General features: G+C 34.5%; 1 protein-coding gene across 7 annotated transcripts in view; it reads left to right on the top strand.

The window, feature by feature from the left end:
- GIGYF2 (GRB10 interacting GYF protein 2) overlaps window positions 1-19,954 on the top strand; it is a 123,981-nt gene that overhangs the window by 27,251 nt on the left and 76,776 nt on the right. For all 7 annotated transcript variants that reach the window (XR_012123458.1, XM_073217977.1, XM_073217976.1 and 4 more), the window contains exons 4-8: window positions 5,658-5,787; window positions 6,701-6,796; window positions 14,198-14,309; window positions 18,366-18,477; window positions 19,327-19,367. Coding sequence is in view for 6 of the 7 variants with exons in the window: in XM_073217977.1 (XP_073074078.1) it covers window positions 5,658-5,787; window positions 6,701-6,796; window positions 14,198-14,309; window positions 18,366-18,477; window positions 19,327-19,367 (491 nt within the window). In the remaining variant the exon portion in view is untranslated. The remainder of the gene's footprint in view (window positions 1-5,657; window positions 5,788-6,700; window positions 6,797-14,197; window positions 14,310-18,365; window positions 18,478-19,326; window positions 19,368-19,954) is intronic.

The raw sequence follows: 19,954 nt of genomic DNA, 5'->3' as shown, positions 1-19,954 counted from the left end.
TAAAGTTATCCTTATTCCTACTACTCGAAGAACCATTGCTAACATTTGATTTGTGTCCTCTTTCTTTTTTCTTAGCAAATTTTTGTGTGTATACTTAAGGCATTAAAAAAAACAAAACAAATTCTTTTTAATTTGTTTTGAATTTAATTAAATAAAAATGTTTTATTTGTAGATTTTTTTTCTTGATTTTGAGGATCAAAAATAAGTCTAGATAATAAAGGAATTTATTATGGGGTAATAATAGCAGACAATTACCTGAATTTATGGGGAAGAAACCAAGGAACCTCCTTTGGGGTTTATTCTGTTTTGTCTCCATGGACTTAAGGAAGTTTCCCCAGGTTCTTCTCTGCAGAAAACTGAGGCACCTGTTTCCCTGAAAGTGCTTTGTTTATACCCATGTTAAAGTAGGTACAATTTTGTGGTGTGTCTCTTTATATAAGTGTTTACCTTAGCCAGAAAAGAACTAATTCCATTAAGAAAGGCACTGTATTTCTCAATTTTGTTAAAGCCATTGTTTAACTTAGTGTGCTAAATGTAGACACTTAGTCAATGTTTATTGAATGAAGGTCTTCAAATCTTAATGGGAATGGGGAGACATGGGTGCAAGAGATTACAAACTGGATTGCTTGATTACTATCCATAATCTTTGTGGAATTGTGGGGAAAATGAGAAGTTATAGAGGGTAGAATGCATTAACAGTCCCAGGTTTCAGAAACGGTAAAAGATACCTGTTTGGTCTGAGTGGATAGTAAATTAAATGTCATTTAGGGGTGGATTTCAGAATAAAATACTAAGATTTGTCTAGAAAACATTCTTCAAGTGCCTCCTATGTTCTGTGTTTTGGGGTAGGTGCTGAGGCAACAAGGATAAAAGGACATGGTACCTACTTTTGGATTATTTAGTGGGGAAGCTGACACTACATAGTTTCATTATAATGTCAGTGCTATAAATGCAAGCACAGGATATTCTGCTTATTTGATGTGCATAGCATCTCATCTTTCTCCAAACTGAGTTCATGAGTTTTGCCCTTTGAAGTTTCTTTTATTTAATCCTAATACCACAGTGTGCCCATTTCCTCAAGCCAGAGATTCTGGAGTTATCCTGGATATTGTCTTGTTCTTTGATATCCCTACATTCAGTCCATCACAATGTTTTGTCAATTCCATCTCCAAAATGTCTCTTGAATCTGTTCATTTCTCTCCATCTTCATTGCCACCACCCTAGTGTAAGCCACCACCATCTCTGATATAAACGATTGCATCAGTGCCTCCTGATGGTTCCTGGCTTCCATTCTTTACTTTTTCTTCTAATTATTCTCCCCACAGGAGCCAGAGTAATCTTAAAATGTAAATTGGGTAAAGTTTTCTCTGAAATCCTTGAGTAGCTATATGGCTACTTGTATGACTGCTCATCCTTCTTCTCCTTTCCACCTAACCTTTCTTCTCCCCAGCAGTGTCCCCCATCCACCATGAAAATGGTTAAAAAGAATGTGTGTGACAGCAGAAGGGGCATGTGTAAAAATGGGGGCAAGAAACCACAGGTTTAAGAGAAACTCCAAGATGTTTGCCTTTAATGTGAAGTGTGGGAGAGATGAACTTGGAGGCAGTCCTTCTATGTTTTGAATTTTATTTGACCATTGTGTGCCTTTGAAGAATTGTTGAGCAGTGAGTGCTTTATTCAGATTAGAATTTGAAATGAATATCTTATAGGAGGAGGAGTATGGACCATGACAGGTTAGGTTGTTTAGGATGCTGTTATAGCTGTCCAGGTAAGAAATAAAATTGTCAAGAATAATAACTTAGTTGATGCAGGGAGTGGTTTAGAGATTTAGGATTTAAAATTGGTGGGATATGATAATTGGATATGAGAGATAGTAGAAGGGGAGGAGTAAAGGATGATTTCCAGCCTCTAATCCAGTGACTTAGTGGATGGCAGTGTCCTTACCTGCCTTTAGGAACATGAGTGATGAGTAGGGTTTTGGGTAGATCTGAGTGGCTGTAAGTGGTGGTGCAGGAAAGCCTTACTCTAGGGTGGAGGTCACAGCTGGAGCTGAGAATCATGAGTTTGTAATACAGAGTGTTTTTTGACACCCACACTTTCACACATTTACATTGACATTCTAAATTGCTGTTACAAGTTGAAGTTTGGATTTTGGACAATTAACAAAGGAAGATTTGGGGATTTCGTGGGGTCTTAGAAGGCCCTGTTGCTGCTACCTATCAATTACTACTTCTAGTATGACGGCCTCATGTTGTAAACATATCTCAGTATGGCCAGAAAGATGAAGGCATAAGGGTAGGAAATTTTTCCTTGCGTTTAGTGTTGAGGTTATTGATGAAATTTGCTTAGAACAATGGAATGGTAGGGGGGAGGCTAGGTTGCACTGGGTTTTGAAGTGACTTGGAAGTGTGAGATGTTTCTGAAACGAAGAGGAAAGATGAGCAGTGCGCAAAGCTGGAGGGGCAAGCTGCATTAGAGGAGTTTTGAACATCATTGTTAGATATTTTTAGAGACTGAGGTGAAAGCAAATGTAGAGGGATTGAATTTCTAGAAAAGAGGTTGTGTGGAGCAAGATTCTAGAGGAGTTGAAAGATCACTGGTGTATTTTTAGGGAGAGGTATTACCCAACCGTGTTTTAGCGTTTTCAGGTATCTGTAGGTGAAGAGGGACTTGGCATAGGATTTGTTGATTGAGTGGAACACAACCATTATCCTAATTCAGGCTGCCATCTTCTCTTACTTTGAATTATCTTGCTTGTCTTGGTCTATTCTCTTCACAGTACTTGAAGAAATCTCTTGAGAATGCACTGTGTTCATGTTGTTATTAATAGATCTGGTGTCCATAAGAAGTGTTTAGTCCCAGACATTGGAAAGCACTTGGGCTTGGGGGAGGCCCATTGAAAAGGAACCAGCGTAGTGAGTGGCTTTGAAACCTTGTTAGGAGTAGATGAAGAAATTAGGGATGTTAGGCCATGAGAAGGAAAGTCTCTGGTGAGATGTAGTGACTGTCAATACAGGAATGATTTTCACTTGAGAGAGTGCTTAGACGTATATGCCCTCTAGTGGTAGAAACTATTGGGGAGCATATTGATACAGTGTAAGAAAAGATTTTAAAATAATTTCTAATACAGAAATATATCTCAAAATTAAAATTAATGTTTGGCAGAATAAACCTTGGCTCATTTAAATAAAATCTTGAGATCTCATTGTTGGAAGGACTGGTCTTTTTAACCATAAAAACCTGGGTTTGAATCTTTGTGGACTGTGACCACTGGGCAAGTTGTTTAACCCCTTGGCTTCATTTTTCTCATCTATTATTTTGGGGTTGTTGTGAAGCTTAAATGAGGTAATGTATGTGTAAAATTCCCAACTTCAGTTCTCAGTGGATATTAATTCTACTTTTTCAAGAGTGAGTGTAGGTTTCCATGAGTTTGATGGAAAGCAGTTTCCCAGAAGCTCCAGCAGTGATTAGATTATCCCTCTGTGGGTGTTTGGTTGTCTTAACCTGGTTGTTTAACCTGTTATGGAGGAGCTGGATTAAATGACCTCTAAATCGAAGAATAATTGGAAAGAAAATGAAAGACCAGCTCAGTAGCAGTGAGTGCTCCTAGCACCCAGGTTGTGGTTTTAATACATACTAAGGAGAGTCAGGCTACCCGGAGAAATGGTTGATTATAGATCTGCAGCAAGACATACTACAAGCTGATCCTGGAACATTTTGACATAGTAGGTAGAAAAGCTGTTAAAAAGCCTGAGGATTATGTCAAAAGGACTCAGGAGCCAATAAGAGTCTCCCACTGGTCAAAAGATGAAATAGTTGAGTATTGTAGGGAAGAATTGCAGTGAATTGAAACACAATAGTAAAAAATAATTTGTAGTCTTTGGAGGATGCTAGTGAGCCAAGTCATTATTTTGAAAACTAACAAATGAAAGAACCAAGGCCTTTTCCTTCCTTTCCTATATGATCTGTACTATTGGGTAACAATACCAAATAATAAAAGGGGAAAGTTTCTCTTTGTAGTAATACTCCAGTTAATAAATACAGGAGGGAGATAGAATAAACTTATTTTGTAACCTTAGTGAACTTAGGGATCTAAACATTGGGCATCAGGGACTGCTGCCTCAAAAGTAACCAGGCCGCATGTGCCTCCTGAAGAAATAACAAATGACCGCATGGAAGTAGTCTTGCCAAATCTGATGAGGTGTCTGCATCTAGTTGTCAGTTCACATGAAATGCAGAGAACAGAGAAACATGTTAAACTGTATCACAGGGATAAAAATCAGCAAAATCCGGACTAAAAAACAATCCTTGTCTTTTGAAATGTTTATAGGTAAAATGTATTTTCTTCAAAGATTTCCTCAAAAAGATCTTGAAAATTCTTGAAGCATTAATATATTTTATATTATATATTTTATATATTAATGTATTTTAATATATATTTAATGCTTCTGTTGAATTTCCCTATAGTCTAAACTACCGAATGAAAAGTACATCGATCCCTTTTATTCTTGGTCCCTTTTACTTTATGCAACTTCTGGCAGCCCTCAGATAATCAGCTGCTCCTGAGAGTTGTTTTCCTGCTTGCTGTTTGTTACTGTGTTGCTGTAGGGTTTTACTCTTGCCATTTTCTGCTGGGGGTAAGGTCCCCCTTTTTATAAAAATATTTTATTATAAAATTAAACAAAATGTTCCTTTTCCCCCAGTTTCATTTCCTAGAGGCAACTGCTGTTATCAGCGTGGAGTATATTTTAACCTTTTTCTTCCTAGCAGTGAATATAGCTTTTATATTTTTTCTTGTACTTCACTCTTCACAGCATTTTCAAATTATCTGCACTGGTCATTGCTTTCATTAAAAATGAATTGTGAGTTGTGAAATATTGCAGGCATATACAAATATAAATTGTAACAAACACCCATGTACTCAGCACCAAACTGAAAAAATAAAACATTACAGGTGTGTAATTAAATTAAGCCTTTATACTCCTCTCTTTCTGTTTGCAGGTAGAACCTTATCTCCAATTATGCCTTTGTGAATTCATGTTTGTTTCTGTGCTTTTGCAATTTTTGTATGTGTTCTTAAACAGTATAAACCTATTTGCAAGTTTGTATGTGTTTTTTATAAGTTTCTGTATTTTGCTTTTATATAGCATACTTTGTTAAAAGTTTTATTAAATATTAGCAAGTAATTCTTTGAAGTAGTTGTTCCAGTTTACAATCCCACAAATATCACTTGAGCATTTCCATTGTTTTGCATCCTTTCCAACAACTGGTATTGTCATGTTTATTCATTTTTATTAGTCTAATGGTTGTAAGGTGGTATTTCACTTTTGTTTTAGTCATGTTATTTTTCTAATTTGGAAAAAGGTGTCCTTTCCTCATCCCCCAAAACTTCTCTGGGACATGCCATGATACATTTCATGTTAAGGAATTGCCACATGGTTGTTCAGTTATTTCTCAATGAACTGTTCTCTTAATGTGCTATGAGAGCAGGTTGTATTAAAGCTAAAATCTTGGATACTTAGAGATAATGGGATTCCTTTCTGTTCTTGTAAAGAACTGAAATGAAAACTTTTATAGTCCATTATATAAAAATTGAAAGTCCTTAGTGCCAGAATATTTGACGCTTCATGTTTATATTATTTTTCTCTCCTTTATAGGCTCCGAGCTCTGTCCAGTGGTGGGAGTATTACATCCCCTCCTCTTTCTCCAGCATTGCCGAAGTATAAATTAGCAGACTATCGTTATGGCAGAGAAGAAATGTTAGCACTTTTCCTTAAAGACAACAAGGTAAGAAAGTAGGAAAGAGTTCAGAAGTATGATTTCAGGGTGTATACAATGATGTACTGATAGATGAAAATATCTGTGGCTTTTCTCTCTACTGTACCTTTTTTCCTGCCTTGAAACCTGCAGTAGTCAACAGAGGCACTTGTAGGTGTAATGCACTCTGTATTTTAGAGAAGACCTAAGATTTCATTATAGGAGTAGAACACTCATGGAAACAGGCGAACAGTCAACACCTAATGCTTTGTCTAATTTCCTCTTAGCCTCTCTTCCATATCTGTTTCTATCCCAGTCTGATGGCTGAAAAATGAAAACTTGCTTTCTTACTATGCACCTCATACTATTCTTAACACTGAGAAGTTAGGAGGGAGAAGAGGAGCAGCTTTTCTTGTTCTCTCCCTTTTTGAGTTAAATAGGAAATTTTTCGTGGGGAGAAAAAAATGTGACACCACACTTGTGTCACTTATAAATGATGAAAACTCACATTATAAGTACATTTTTATTATCTGACTAGTGAGGAATATTTTCTACTTTAAAAATAAACTTTATTTTTATTAATGGATTTGAGAATCTCAAATTTTAATGATAGTTGCTAAGGACAGATGAAATTGCTTGTACTACTCCCCTTACCACCTTTGCTTTAAGTGTGGAAACTTTCGCTCTTTCACTGTGCACTCTGAAATGCCAGAGTTAGTGCTGTGTATCAAATCGGAAAGTGGTAGTCCAGTGTGGAAGGGTGACTGGAGGTATTAATATTTGATCCTCTCAGGATATGTAAGTGCCACTGAAGATAATTGTGGTTAAATAAACTTTAATCCATATTTATAATAATCACAGATAAACAGAAGAATGTTTTTCTGGTACTTCTTGTCGTTGGAGGGAGAGCATTAATCTCATGGTCTTGTGTTTGGTTATACAGATACCTTCAGATCTTCTGGATAAAGAATTCCTGCCTATTCTGCAGGAGGAGCCCCTGCCACCATTGGCTCTTGTACCCTTTACAGAGGAAGAACAGGTTTGTGCCTAGCTTTGAGCCTCAGGTCAAACCCTTGTTCCTTCCCACTGGGGCATGAAATAAGGAAGTCACTTGTTAGGCCTTAATGGGTAGTCTGCATTCCCCATAGGTCTGCTTCCTTCTTACTGTTTTTTTGGTATGTGGATGCCTCTCTTAGTTGACTAGATTCTGTTTTAGATCCGAAGATATTGAGTATCATATAAAATAAGGAAATGCTTCTAGATCCCTAAGGACTAGGGGAACTATCACATAACTTGTTTGAGTAGAGAGAAAGACTTTTTTTTGGTGGGAGTTGGGTTTTCTTTCTAGAAAAATACAGTTTTTCAGCAGTACTTAGCAACCTGAATTCTCCCCAGACTTCTCGGCAGACTTCTCAGCTGCAAAGTAGTAGATTTTATGTTATCTTTATTTATAATGTACTGTGTCCAAAGATAAATAAAAGAGTTTGTGATTTCAAGGACCTTATGGTGATTGTAGTAAAATGGAGAAATAAGAGCTTTGTTGGAATGTTGGAATATGAACTTAAATGAAGACTCATCATTATTTCATATGCCATAAAATTTGTCCTTTTAAAGTATACTATTCATTGGCTTTTAGTACATTCACAGAGTTGTATAACCATCACCACTGTGTAATTCCAGAACATTTTCATCATTACTCTTTGTGACAATCCTGGTTGTTTCCTCTATTCTCTTGCCATATTTTACATGAGAAAGAAAAGCTTATTAAAACTCCATTATAGCTGTGTTACATTCTAAGGAAGGTGTGTTTTTCATCTATGGTGAATTTTAGCTCCACACTAAAGCAATTTTTTTTTTGTTTATGGTTTCTTCTAAATCAGATTAGTTTGATTTTTATTCATGAAACTCAGTATTATCTGTGGTCATCAGCACATATTTTCATTGACCAAAAGGTGCTGTAAGGAGTGCTTGGGAAAGAAAGGGTCCTGACTCTAGTGATTGCTGAAAAGTTCCTTTCCAAAATTGACAGATGTCTTTTTCGAAGAAACTAGCATTTCGCTATGTTTTGGTTTAATTTTTCTTAAAAAGGTTTTTACTACAAAGTATTTTAAATAGATAAATATAGAGAATATTATTACAAACACTAGTATACTTATAAGTCAGGTACATCAAATCTTAAAATTATTACATATTTGTGTGTCTTTTTGTTTGTTCTAAAAATAAGATTTTTTATATAGATGAGACTGTGTGGGTGTACCCCTTCCTTCCCAGAGATTACTATGAATTGGACTGCTTTTCTCATTCATGTTTTAGTATTTCATTACATACCTGTGTATCTGAAGTTTCTCTTTATACGGTTATAAATTTTATATTGAGGACAGCATTCTATAGTTTTTATTCTTCAGCTTGCTTTTTTCTTTGAATAGTGATTTTTAAATTTACCTGTATTGATACACGTAGCTTTAAGCTGCATAGTATTCTAGACGTGAGGATATCAGCAGTTTTCCCAGTCTCCTTTGGTTGGATATTTAGGTTGTTTTCAATTTTTTGCTATTACAAATTGTGCTTTAGTAGCATTCTTACAACATAATATTGTAAAAGTGGGATCCCTGGGTTTTGGTTCTTTGCATTCTTTTAAAATTCACTGGATACTACCACATTAGTTTCTAGTAATTTAAGCCTATTTACACCCTTAGAATAGCATATGAGAGGTCATTTTTGTGCAACCCTCCAGCTCTTGATGTTTAAATTTTGGCCAAAATGATGGCTTATGTAGTTGTTTTTAATTTGTATATTACTGTGAGGTCGAGCATCTTTTCATAGGCTTTTGGGCCATTATGGTTTTTGATTTGCTTGTGTCCTTAGACCACTATCCTACTGGATTGTTTGTTTTTCATGTTGATTTCATAAGTTCTTTATATATTCTTTAAAATAAATGAAATATTTTTTATTAAAGAGATAACTCATATTCATTGTAGGAAATAGAGAAATGTATGGAGAAGGAAATCTCACCCATAAACTCACCATATAGAGATAATTACTAATATTTACTATGTTTTATTGCAGTTTGTTTTCTTTATATGTATTTAGTTGTCAAAATATAACAACACAGACTGAATCCAACAGCATATTAAAAGGATTATACAGCATAACCAAGTGGGATTTGTTATCCCCCAGAAGGCAAGGGGTAGTATGACATAAGAAAATCATTCCAATATACCACATTAATAGAACAAAGGAAAACAACCACTTGATCATCTCAGTTGATACAGAAAAAGCATTTGACAAATTCAGTACCTTTCAAAATAAAAGACTCAGTGAACTAGGAATAGAAAGGAGTGTCATCAGTATTATTAAAGGCATGTATGAAAAGCCCACAGCTAACATCATATTCAGTAGTGAAAAACTTGACTGAAAGCTTTTTCCCTAAGTTTGGGAATAAGACAAGGATGCCCACTCTCACTGTGGATATCCAATATTGTGTTGGAAATTCTAGCAGTTAGGCAAGAAAAAGAAATAAAAGGCATCTGAATTGGAAGAGAAGTAAAACTACCTGTGTTTGCAGATGACATGATACTACATTTAGGAAATCTGAAGAATCCGCCAAAGAAACTATTAGCACTGATAAATGAATTAAGCACAGTTATAGGCTACATAACAGCACACATAAATTAGTTGTATTTCTGTATACTAGCAGTGGACAGTCAGCAAAGGAAATTTAAGAAAAAGGTTCCATTTACAGTACTTGAAAAACAGTATACTTAGGAATAAATCTAAAGGGAGGTATAAGACTTTTATACTAAAACTACAAAACTGTTGAGGGAAATGAAGTCTAAGTAAATGGAAAAGCAACAGTGTTCATTAAGCCTGGAAGACTTAAAATTGAAATCAGTCTACTGTCAGTGCAGTCCCCATCAAAATCCCATTGGCTTTTTGGATAGAAATTGACAAGCTGATCCTAAAATTCATACGGAATTGCAACTGACCTTGAGCAGTTAAAACAATTTTGAGAAAGAACAGTGTTGGAGGTCTCATACTTCTGATTTCAGAACTTACTACAAAGCTACAGTAATCAAAACTGTGGTATAAGGGTAGACCTGCAGATCAGCAGAATAGAGTTGAAAGTCCAGAAATAAAACCAAATTGTTCAGTACTGCTAAATTGCTTTCAAGAAGCTTTGTATGAAGATACCTGTTTTGTTCCACTGCTGCTGTTAAGTATAGCATTTTGCCGTTACTTTTGCCATGGTCAGTATTTTTATTTTTTCAAATTTATGTATTTTTTGAGTAAGTAATAAATCACATGACTTAACCAAAATTTTAGAACAGTATATAATAGAAAAAATAATCCCATCCCTTTCCCCAGCTACCTGTCTCCCTTTCTGGAAGGCAGCCAGTGTTAGTAATTTCTTGTGTATTTTTCAAAGTAAATATAAAATACATTTTTCCCTGTTTTCGTACAAGTGATGGTGTATACCAAGCATTGTTCTGTACTTCCAGTATTGAATATTTTCATTGAATAAAATTTTTTTCAAATTTGGAAGAGATGTTCTTCCATTGTTTAGTTTGCTTATTTCTTCCCCCAGTGCAGCAGAGTTTTTCACATTTTTATTTATATTTATTTGTTCCTTGTCAGTTTTTCTTTTAGATGTTACCCTTTTTCTTCTTAATTTATTATACTATTTGAGTTAGCCCTAACCTGTTTTTTAAATTTTTAAATGGCATTTAATTTCATTTGTAATTTTTTAAAAGTATGGAAGCTAATTTTTATGTAGTTCATTATGCTAGTTTTAATCTTTGTGAAGATTATTCCAATTTTTTTTAGATGTTAATAATTTCTTTTTATTTTTACTTAAATGAGTTCCTGGTTTTCCTAGAGACTATATGGGCCAGAAAAGCTTTTTAGTAGGTGTGGAGAAGGACTTGCTACTAGTTACCAAAATATGATAGACTTTTAGTCAATAGAATGAGTAGTTGAATCATCCAGAAACGTCCTATGACATTTCTATGAAATAGGTATTAAGTAAACTGTTAGACAAATCATTTGAGAAATCAAAGATTAGTCAGCAAATGCTGCTGGGGACTGTTGGGTAACCATTTGAAAAAGAGTCAATTAGGTATGCAGTCTATCTACACACCAAAATTAGTTCCAGAATGCCTAAAGGAGTAAACCTTCATTTTGTTTTTATAATAGGAGAGTTTATGTTAAGGTGCTAAGATCCGGATGCTATAATTATAGGGGCTTAATGGAAGGATTGTGATGTTTTCATGGTAGTCACAGAGATAATTAGAGTCCATTTTTGGAAGCATCTAAAACGTATCATTTAGGGTTTCCTGGCACTTATTTGGTAGCCTTTGTTATTCATAAAGTGTGTTGGAGCGGGATAGTGCTTGAAACTGGCAAAAAATTAACATTTTGATGTTTATCCTTTGGGTGGTCAGGTACCTCGTCAGGGATTGTTTGACCCTGTCAGAGATTGTTTAGATCTTTGCAGACTCGAGTTTTGCATACTTTTTCACTCCATCACTCCTATAGGGAAACTGAATCCTAATAATCTAAAATAGCTTTCTGCTGCTTGTCTTAAGTTTCCTGAAGTTACCTGAAATAGATACTGTATCTTTAAAATACTAGTTAATTTTGTGCACTCTTGCTTTCTGTCTCTCTCTCTCTCTCTCTCTCTCTCTCTCTATATATATATATATATATATATATATGCATATATGAAATATTACTAGAAAAAAATGTTTTCTTAAAATTGATACTCAAAGAAGATCTGCTAATTACTCTTGGTTTGGTACCCTTGGGTATATATCTCAATTTGAGAAGCATGACTGTACATTACACCTGTAATGTAGGTTGCTGCTACCAGATTGGTGTTTATTTACATGACATCAAAGAAAATTATTTCAGTGTTTCTGAATAGATAATAAATGAATATACATAACAAATTCAAAAAGCACAGAGAGTCAAAAGCAAGTCTGTGAGTCACCCAAACTGTGTACTATTCTTTCTCAGGAGTAACCTCTGTTTCCATTTTCTTGTATTCCCTTCCAGGGGTATTTAATATATGTGCAACTATTTATCTATCTATTTCTTTAAACACACATATACATAAATGGTAGCACACTATGCATACAAGTTCTATTCTGTTTTCACCTTAGCATCTGTAGGAGGTAATGGCAAATACTTATTTAGCTTTTAATATGTGTCAGGTACTCTTCTAAAAACTTGTGTTTTAATGTGTTGTGCGTGCAATAATCCATGAGATAGACACAAATAAAATTCCAGTACACATTATGTAGGCATAGAGAAAGAAGTTGAATAAAGGAGCCAAAATTCAGATAGTCTGACCTCTTCATGCTCCTAGTAACAACTGTGCTTTTTATCTTCATCTAGTAGGTTGACTGTATGAAATAGCAGTTTTTGTGGATCACAAATGGTTGAATATTAGCAATTTCATATGGTTCAACTTAATAAATAGAGTTGTCTAATTTTTGTAAACACCTATATAAGACTCCATGTAGATGACCGTGATTTTTAAATTTGCTTCTGTTTTTGTTTTGCTTTTAGAAACAGTACTGCAGTTAAAGTCTTCCTGCTTATGTTACTTTTCACATGTGTAAGGAGAGGAATTGTGTTAAAGGGATGGACATTTAAATATACTTTGAAAAACTGCTTTCCAGAGATTATATCAGTTTGCAATGTGTGAGGATGTCTGAAAGCATATCGAGTTTCCCTACATCCTATATATACATGGGTGCATTTGAGTTTTATATATGTGGTAGTTTGGTAATGGGGTGTTCAACTGCATGGGGTCCTGGCATACATGATGCAGTAGCCCTGACCTCTGATTTTCCAATATTAGAATATATTTATCTAGATTTTGGAGCTTCCTTGTCTTGCTTAATTGTGTTTGAGAGGCATTATTCAGTAACTTCACTGGTTACTTTGGCTACAAGGTAAGTTAATACATTTGTTTCAACCAGCTTCTAAAACAATTATTAAATAAGTTTTATAAAATTACAGCTTGAAATAAGTGTTGTCAAGTAGGGTCTTTCCTTTAATTTTTAGTTCCAGATTACATATTAAGTCTTTAGTTTTGAAAATACTTCATTATATGATTATACTTATAAAACTCAAAGGAAAAATATTTAACTTACATTTGATAAGCTGCTAAAATTTACCTGAAAAATAGTATTGAATAAATTCTGAAAAAGACAAGTAATGAGGGAAAAATAACCGATAAACAAGAAATTCAATAATCAGAGTAGTTTTTAACTAATTACACGTTGATTTCTTCAGAAGAGGTATAGACATCATATTTCAATTTATTTTGAATCAAAACAGCAAATCAGCACTTCACAGTAGAAAACAATTCGGATATAAAATATAATTGACTGGTAGGTTTCTTTTCAACCCAATTCTTAAGCCTTACTTAAAGCCTCTCTGCCAATGGTTATAGCCATGCCCACATTGCATTTTTTTCAGTGTACCACACCTCTGCACTTTTCACAAATATCTATTAGGTTCTAAGTGAGCAGAAAGTATTCAGGTAAGGATATATTCCAAAATTTCTTGAGCTTAAAACTCTCTTGAAAAATTCTCTGTCAGATGCCCAGGGTTTTTATATTTTATAGATCACATTTCAGTTTTTATAATTGCTTCTTGTATTATTTTTCCTTAGTTTATTGTCTATACCATTTATCCAGCAATGTCAACATAATCTATTTTTGGCCCCCAGGTCTCCTGTCTTGTGCTCTTTTTCATGTTTGAAGGTTACCCATTTACTTCTATCTTAATTGTACTTGACCCTGTTCCAGACTGACTGTGGGTGTAAGTGCAGGCTAATGACTGAGTGATTTTGGTTTTGTTTATTTTTTTCAAGTGTTCTCTCCATTAAAATTGATCTTCTGTAAATTCTTATTTGGCTCTTCCCCATTCACTTATGATTCTTGTCATTGTATTAACTACTACCTGGAGTTGCTAATTCACATTGATGAGCAGAATGAGCCAAAAATGATCTTCCTGTTTCTTGTGCTATTCTTCATTTGTGACTCCCATCATTTCCACCTTTCACTGTTTAAAGGATCCTTTCAAAACAGATCTCTTTTACCAGGTTTTCTCTGTTTGTCATGATGCATATTTACCCTGTCTGCGTCGGTGTGTATATATCGCATTTAGAGTTTATTTGTTTAATATTTACTCACAGAACCTAATATAGTGTAAGGCATTGGTTGTCAGTGTTTGTTGATCTGAAATGTTAAATTGAAATTTCCAGCTAAATTCAAATTTTAGATCATCTTAGTATGTAGTGTAGTTATGGTTTCCTATTTCTGGTACTAATTAGATGCTATTTTATAGTTGCAGTGGGAGATGGGAGGAGCAACATACAGTTTTATATGTGTTACCCATTTTTTCTTTCCTTTTTGTTTTTTGACAGAGAAACTTTTCCATGTCTGTAAATAGTGCTGCTGTCCTGCGATTAACAGGACGAGGAGGAGGAGGAACAGTGGTGGGGGCTCCTAGAGGTCGAAGTTCTTCAAGAGGGCGAGGTGAGCTTTTAGGTGGAAAAAGTAATAATGGAGTAGGAGGAGGACAGAGAAAACACTTAAAAATATTTTAATAGTTGATTTTAGAAAAACTGACATTGACTGCATACTAAATGCCCTGAACATTTGCTTCTGAACCATTTCTCAGTGTGTCTGCTATACAACTGTTAATTTGGAGCAAAGGAGGTAATTCTAGCTTAAAATTGAATGTGAAGGAATCTAGGTGTTCAGTTAACTTAGCACATCGTCATTATCCATATTCCTCATCCCAAGGCAGCCTTGCACTTTGAGAGCCAGAACTCCCTGTAGTGCCTTGGCTGCTGGAGCTGCACCAAAGACCCTGCAGGCCTCTGTGACACAGGGTTTGTATATAGGGCCATGTGCCAAGAGTGTCCTCAGCTAGAAGAGAGGCTTATATAAGCTGTCTCATGAATAATAGGGCTATTTTAGAGTAAAACAAGAAATGACTGTGCAACATTTATTTAACCTAGTCTTTTCTTAAGAGGATAATTCTTACTTCGAAATTACTTGTTTTTTAGATATCTGTTACCTATTTTGGATTCATTGGTTTTCTGCAACATCAGGTTATTCTTGATGTAGTGTAGATATTTAATTGAGCATTTACCTCTAAAATGGTTAAGTCACTGCATAGTCTAAATATACCTTGTAATTTTCTTTAAGAGGTGCTTCAGAGATGGAAGAATTGGGTGTCTACAAAGATAGAGGGTAGCCACATACTCTACCACCCAGAGTGGTGTGATCATAAGTAGAACATCTTAATTATTTTTTCTTACAGTTGTGCCTTACAAATATAGCAATTTATACCCTGTCTTTGTAGAGACTATTAAATTGTACATTCCTGTGAAAAGATTTTTTTCAGTAGTGCATTCAGAATGTAGCACAAGAGGCTAACAAAAACTCTCCACTTGGAGGCCTGGTACTGTTACCAAGTTGTACATGTTATTTCCTTTTCAATTTGTCATTCAGTCTCTAGAATGGTGGTTTTTAACCTGGGGAGTTGTGAGAATCATCTATAAAACTTAGGACAAATACCTCTGTCACAGAATACTGAGTGGTGAGACTTGGGCATGTACATGCTTCAAAAGCTCCACAGGCCACTCCGATTCCCAGGTGTAATTAGGTTCCATTGGTCCAGAGTTTGTTTGAGATCTGAGCATCTTGGTGGTGTGATGGTGTTTTGAAGATGCCTGGGTGTTTCCTGTGTTTCTCTGCAGTGGGCTGGTAGGGAGGAGAGGTGTTGCGTTCAAGGAGCTTTGTTTCTAGTGCTTTTTAGGGCAAGTCATAGAGAATCTTTCTAATCAAGAAGTATGGTCCAAAAACCAGGTGTTTATGCCTCATGTTACCCCACCTTTGTGTGCTGCAAATACCAACTAATCTCTAAATAGGCTTTAAAAAATGTTATATTGAGAAACAAAGGATTGATAAATTTCTCCCTGCTTTCTGGTTTCTTTGAAGTGTAGGGTTATCATATAGGACAGAGCACTTATATTCAGAATTTAAACAGGGCATGTATAAAAGATAGCTGCTGTGACAAAAACAGTGACTTGATTAACATTGAAGTGAAAGAGTGGCTTAAATTAGTCAAATGAGTGAACTGGCTTTGTGAATAATACTTCTAACACTGTTGCTCCCACTATGATTCCTGTTAATGATCTACTAAGACCATTAATCTATGGTTTTGTTTTCTTCACTTATTACTTGAATTTGTTGGTTGAATAATGATTATTATGGTTTCTTTTTGTTTTTGTTTTTTGGCATGGGCAGAGCTAACATTAGATGATTATCCTGGCTCTTTCCAACTTGAGGAAACTTTGATGTGGAAATTGACTAATTGCCAGACTTCTAAATATCATAAACTAGTAAAATGTAAACAAATGGGTGGGAAACAACATAAAATTATCATCTTCTATTTTATCTGGTTAAGATGTTTAACTATAAAGCAGACCCATTCAATTTTCAGCCACTGTCTTCATTATTATTAAAAGGAAGTATATTTTAATCCCCCAAGAGAATAAGGTGAAATCTCAGACAACACGACAGTCCTTTAAATTTAGGTTTATGAAAGATTCATCTTGTTATATTCATTTGCTCGTTTATAAGAACACTTACAGGTGATTATAGGCCTTGTACTTTGAAGATTGTTCCTTAATGTTTTACAAGCTAGAAAGCTCTATAATATGATTTTTTTTTATGTGTCTACTTACAAAGCTTTAGGCTCTTAAGGAGGACCAGTGCCAGAGCTAGTCATAAACTAGCAGAAAATATTTTGTTTGTGGTTTTTCTGCAACCTGAAGGCTATTTTTTATATTTACATGTTTTCAGAATAAAACTCTCTTTCAAGTTGCTGTGTACTTAATGGTTTTCCTGAGAAAATGGTCCTTTAAGTAGAGAGGAGATTTTTCTTTCACCCTGAAAATCATTGTATGGAATCACCCCAGTGTTATATAATAGTTTGTATTATACTGTTTTAGGATCTTAAATAAAATATATACCATTTCTAAGGAGAGGGGTACTAGAACTGGGAGTGGACATTAAGGTGATTTAAAGTTAGGTTGACACAACTGGGAGGTAACTTTAAGATTATTATAGATAAACCCTAATCTTCACTTCCATTTTATGGATGAAGAAGTGGATACTTGGACTAGGTAAAATAATCCTTTGATATCCTTAGATTTGTTCCTTAAATTACACATATAAAATTCTGTGAATTATATTTGTATTTCATAATAGATCATATAAAAGTACAACTGTAATCTGAATCAATTCTTGGTAAATTACAACTAAGAAATAGAAATATTGCATGGAAATATGAAGTAATTAACTCAGTTGTATTTAGCTTTGGAATGCACTCATGCTTTTATTCAAGATTCATCATCATTTTTCTTTGGGTGGTTTTACGCTGTTGAGGAAGTTGAGCTAGGGATGATGGCTAAGATTTCATCTAGGTGTACATATAGTACTAGACACCTCTACCCTCTGATTTTCTAACCTGTGTGTTGGGTATAGGTAGTACACATTAGTTGGGAAATCTCCCACTTTACGGAAAGTGTAAAGCTGAAAATACATACTGCCTTCTGCCCACAGACCCAACAATTAGATGTATAAACTTCCTGACCCTAATTGTGCAGCTGTATCATTTATATAAGTGGAATAATTTTTATATATATAGTTCTTTGGCATGCTTTTGTCATTCAACAGAACAATGTAGATTTTTTCCTAATGTCAGTATTTTATCTTCTGTGGCTTCATAGATTTCCCCTGGATTGTTTTATCAGAATGTATTGATCCAATCCCTTATTTGGGTTGTTTTTGGTTTTTAAAATTGCAATGAACTGCTTATACATATGTATTTGCATATCTGTGAATATTTCTATTTGGATAAATTCTGGGTAGAGTTGCTGAGTTAAATTTTTGATCTTACCAAATTGCCTTCAGTAAAAGTCAGTTTACACTTGAACCACTAGAGCCCCTAAATTCCTCTATCTGTACCCTCTTACCAGCTCTACGGTTTGAATTTAGTCCTGATAATTTTCTTAACTTCAAGATTGGAGCAAAAGTGAAAGAGTGCCTTTAGTTGCTGTGGAATATCCCTTAAGGAGTTAGCTCACAAAATTGATAGTTTAGAGTTGGTCTTAATAAATTACCTTATTCTGGAGTTAGATAAATTATTTTAACATCTGTGCATGGACTTGTGCTTTATGTGCTCTCTTTGTTTTTATTGAATGTAATAATCCAGTAAAAGGTTTAATTGTAATGATGCTTTACTGATCTTAGAATTTCACTATTGAACTTTTTATTAAAGAACTTAATAAGGGACTTTTAACACCAGTTTTCTGACTTGTTTCTTTCAACCTCCTGTGGTTTAGCTACTTCAGTGCCATCAGTCTACAGGTAAAGATCCATCAGGCCTCACTAAGTACTTAAATGTATACATCCTGGTTTTGTATAGAGACAGAACTTCAAAGAAGAATCTTTGGTGTTGAACGTGTGCTACATGTTGACATCTGACTATTATTTTTTCTGTGTTCTTACTTTCAGGCAGAGGCAGAGGTGAATGTGGTTTCTACCAAAGAAGCTTTGATGAAGTAGAGGGTGTGTTTGGTCGAGGAGGTAGCAGGGAAATGCATAGGTCGCAGAGTTGGGAGGAAAGGTAACTAAAGGATCCAGATCTTGGTATAAAGGTTTCTTGGTATAAAAAAATGTGTTTTTTTCCTGCTTTCTGCAAAGGAAAAGCCACTTTGTACAGTTATAAGGTTTCCTTAAAAAAAAAAAAATGCTGTTAATTATTGAATATCAAGTTGTATGTTAGAAAATTTTAAAGGATCCTTATTTAAAGGAAGAAGCATTCTAGATAAGTAGTTTAATTTGTTAGTGCAAGCATGGATATTTAATTATTAGATTTGCTATTTGACTAGCATTCAATGGGAAGCATTGACTTTTTATTGTTTGTTGCTATTAAATCATCTTCTCTATATTTTTTGTGACTTTATATGAAGTCTGTCAAGATGAGTGAGGGAAGTTGCACAAAGGTGTGTGTGTGCAGATATGTCCTTGTGATGATGTTTATAATGTAAAATAATTGGAAACAAGCCAAACAGTTTAATATTGTGTGGTTTCTTGTGTAATGGTATATCTACACAATAGAATACTACATATCATTAGATTTTGAAAATATTTAATGAAGTGAGAAAACATTCTAAGAGCAGTATATAAAACTGTATACATCTTTTATCTAAATTGCAGCGTGTATCTAATTAAAAAATGTATGTAATTTAAAGAAAACATTGCTGGGTCAACAGAAGCTAGCTTTGGTAGGCAAGATGGTGGATATTTTTGTTTTCTGCATCATTTTGCTTTTCTGTTTCCAAATGTTAGTAATCATATATTCTATAATTTAGAAAAAAAAAGAAATGTTAAAGGATAGGAGAGTGGGTGTCATGAATGAGACATCTACATATTACTCTCAAGTCTTGTTTGAAACTTATTTTATTTTTTCTAGGGGTGACAGACGTTTTGAAAAACCAGGACGAAAAGATGTAGGTAAGGCTTTCTTACTGTTCTGAAATATTTTTATCTGGAATTCCATGCTATTAGTTTTTAACAAGGCTCACAAGAAGGATGCTTCCATTAAAATTTGACTTGATTACTTGCATCTCTCCAGTAGATGGGGTTGTAATATTGCTTCCATTTAAAATTCAATGTTTATTTGAGGGCTCTATTGTTTGAAACCAGGGATAATGAATACAACCATTAGGACTTACCTGATTTAACTTTTTAGGTCTTTGTGTTCTTTGCAAGGCATATATTCTTTGTTAAAGTTGCCTTGTGAACTGAAATTCAGTTTAGGAACCAATCTGTTAACTCCTTTTCCAATGTAGATATCATCTCACAAGTGAGAAAGGGAAAATGCTAGAATATTTATTACTGTATCTTAGAGCAAAAGCTAAAACTGAATGTTTATTAGTCACTCATTTGGTCTTTCTGATGTATAATCTTAATTTTTTTCTTATTTTGAGATAAGAGCTATTAAAATAAATTACATAGTTACAGTAGCCACTGAATTATGAGGAACACAATAAGAAAACAGGATTTCAATGTTTATGGTGAAATTAACCACAGTTTATATT

The sequence above is a fragment of the Manis javanica genome, chromosome 12 (assembly GCF_040802235.1).
Source record: "Manis javanica isolate MJ-LG chromosome 12, MJ_LKY, whole genome shotgun sequence".
NCBI lineage: Eukaryota > Metazoa > Chordata > Mammalia > Pholidota > Manidae > Manis > Manis javanica.
The sequence above is the reverse complement of the archived record's forward strand: the minus strand, read 5'-3'. Positions and strand labels throughout refer to the sequence as shown.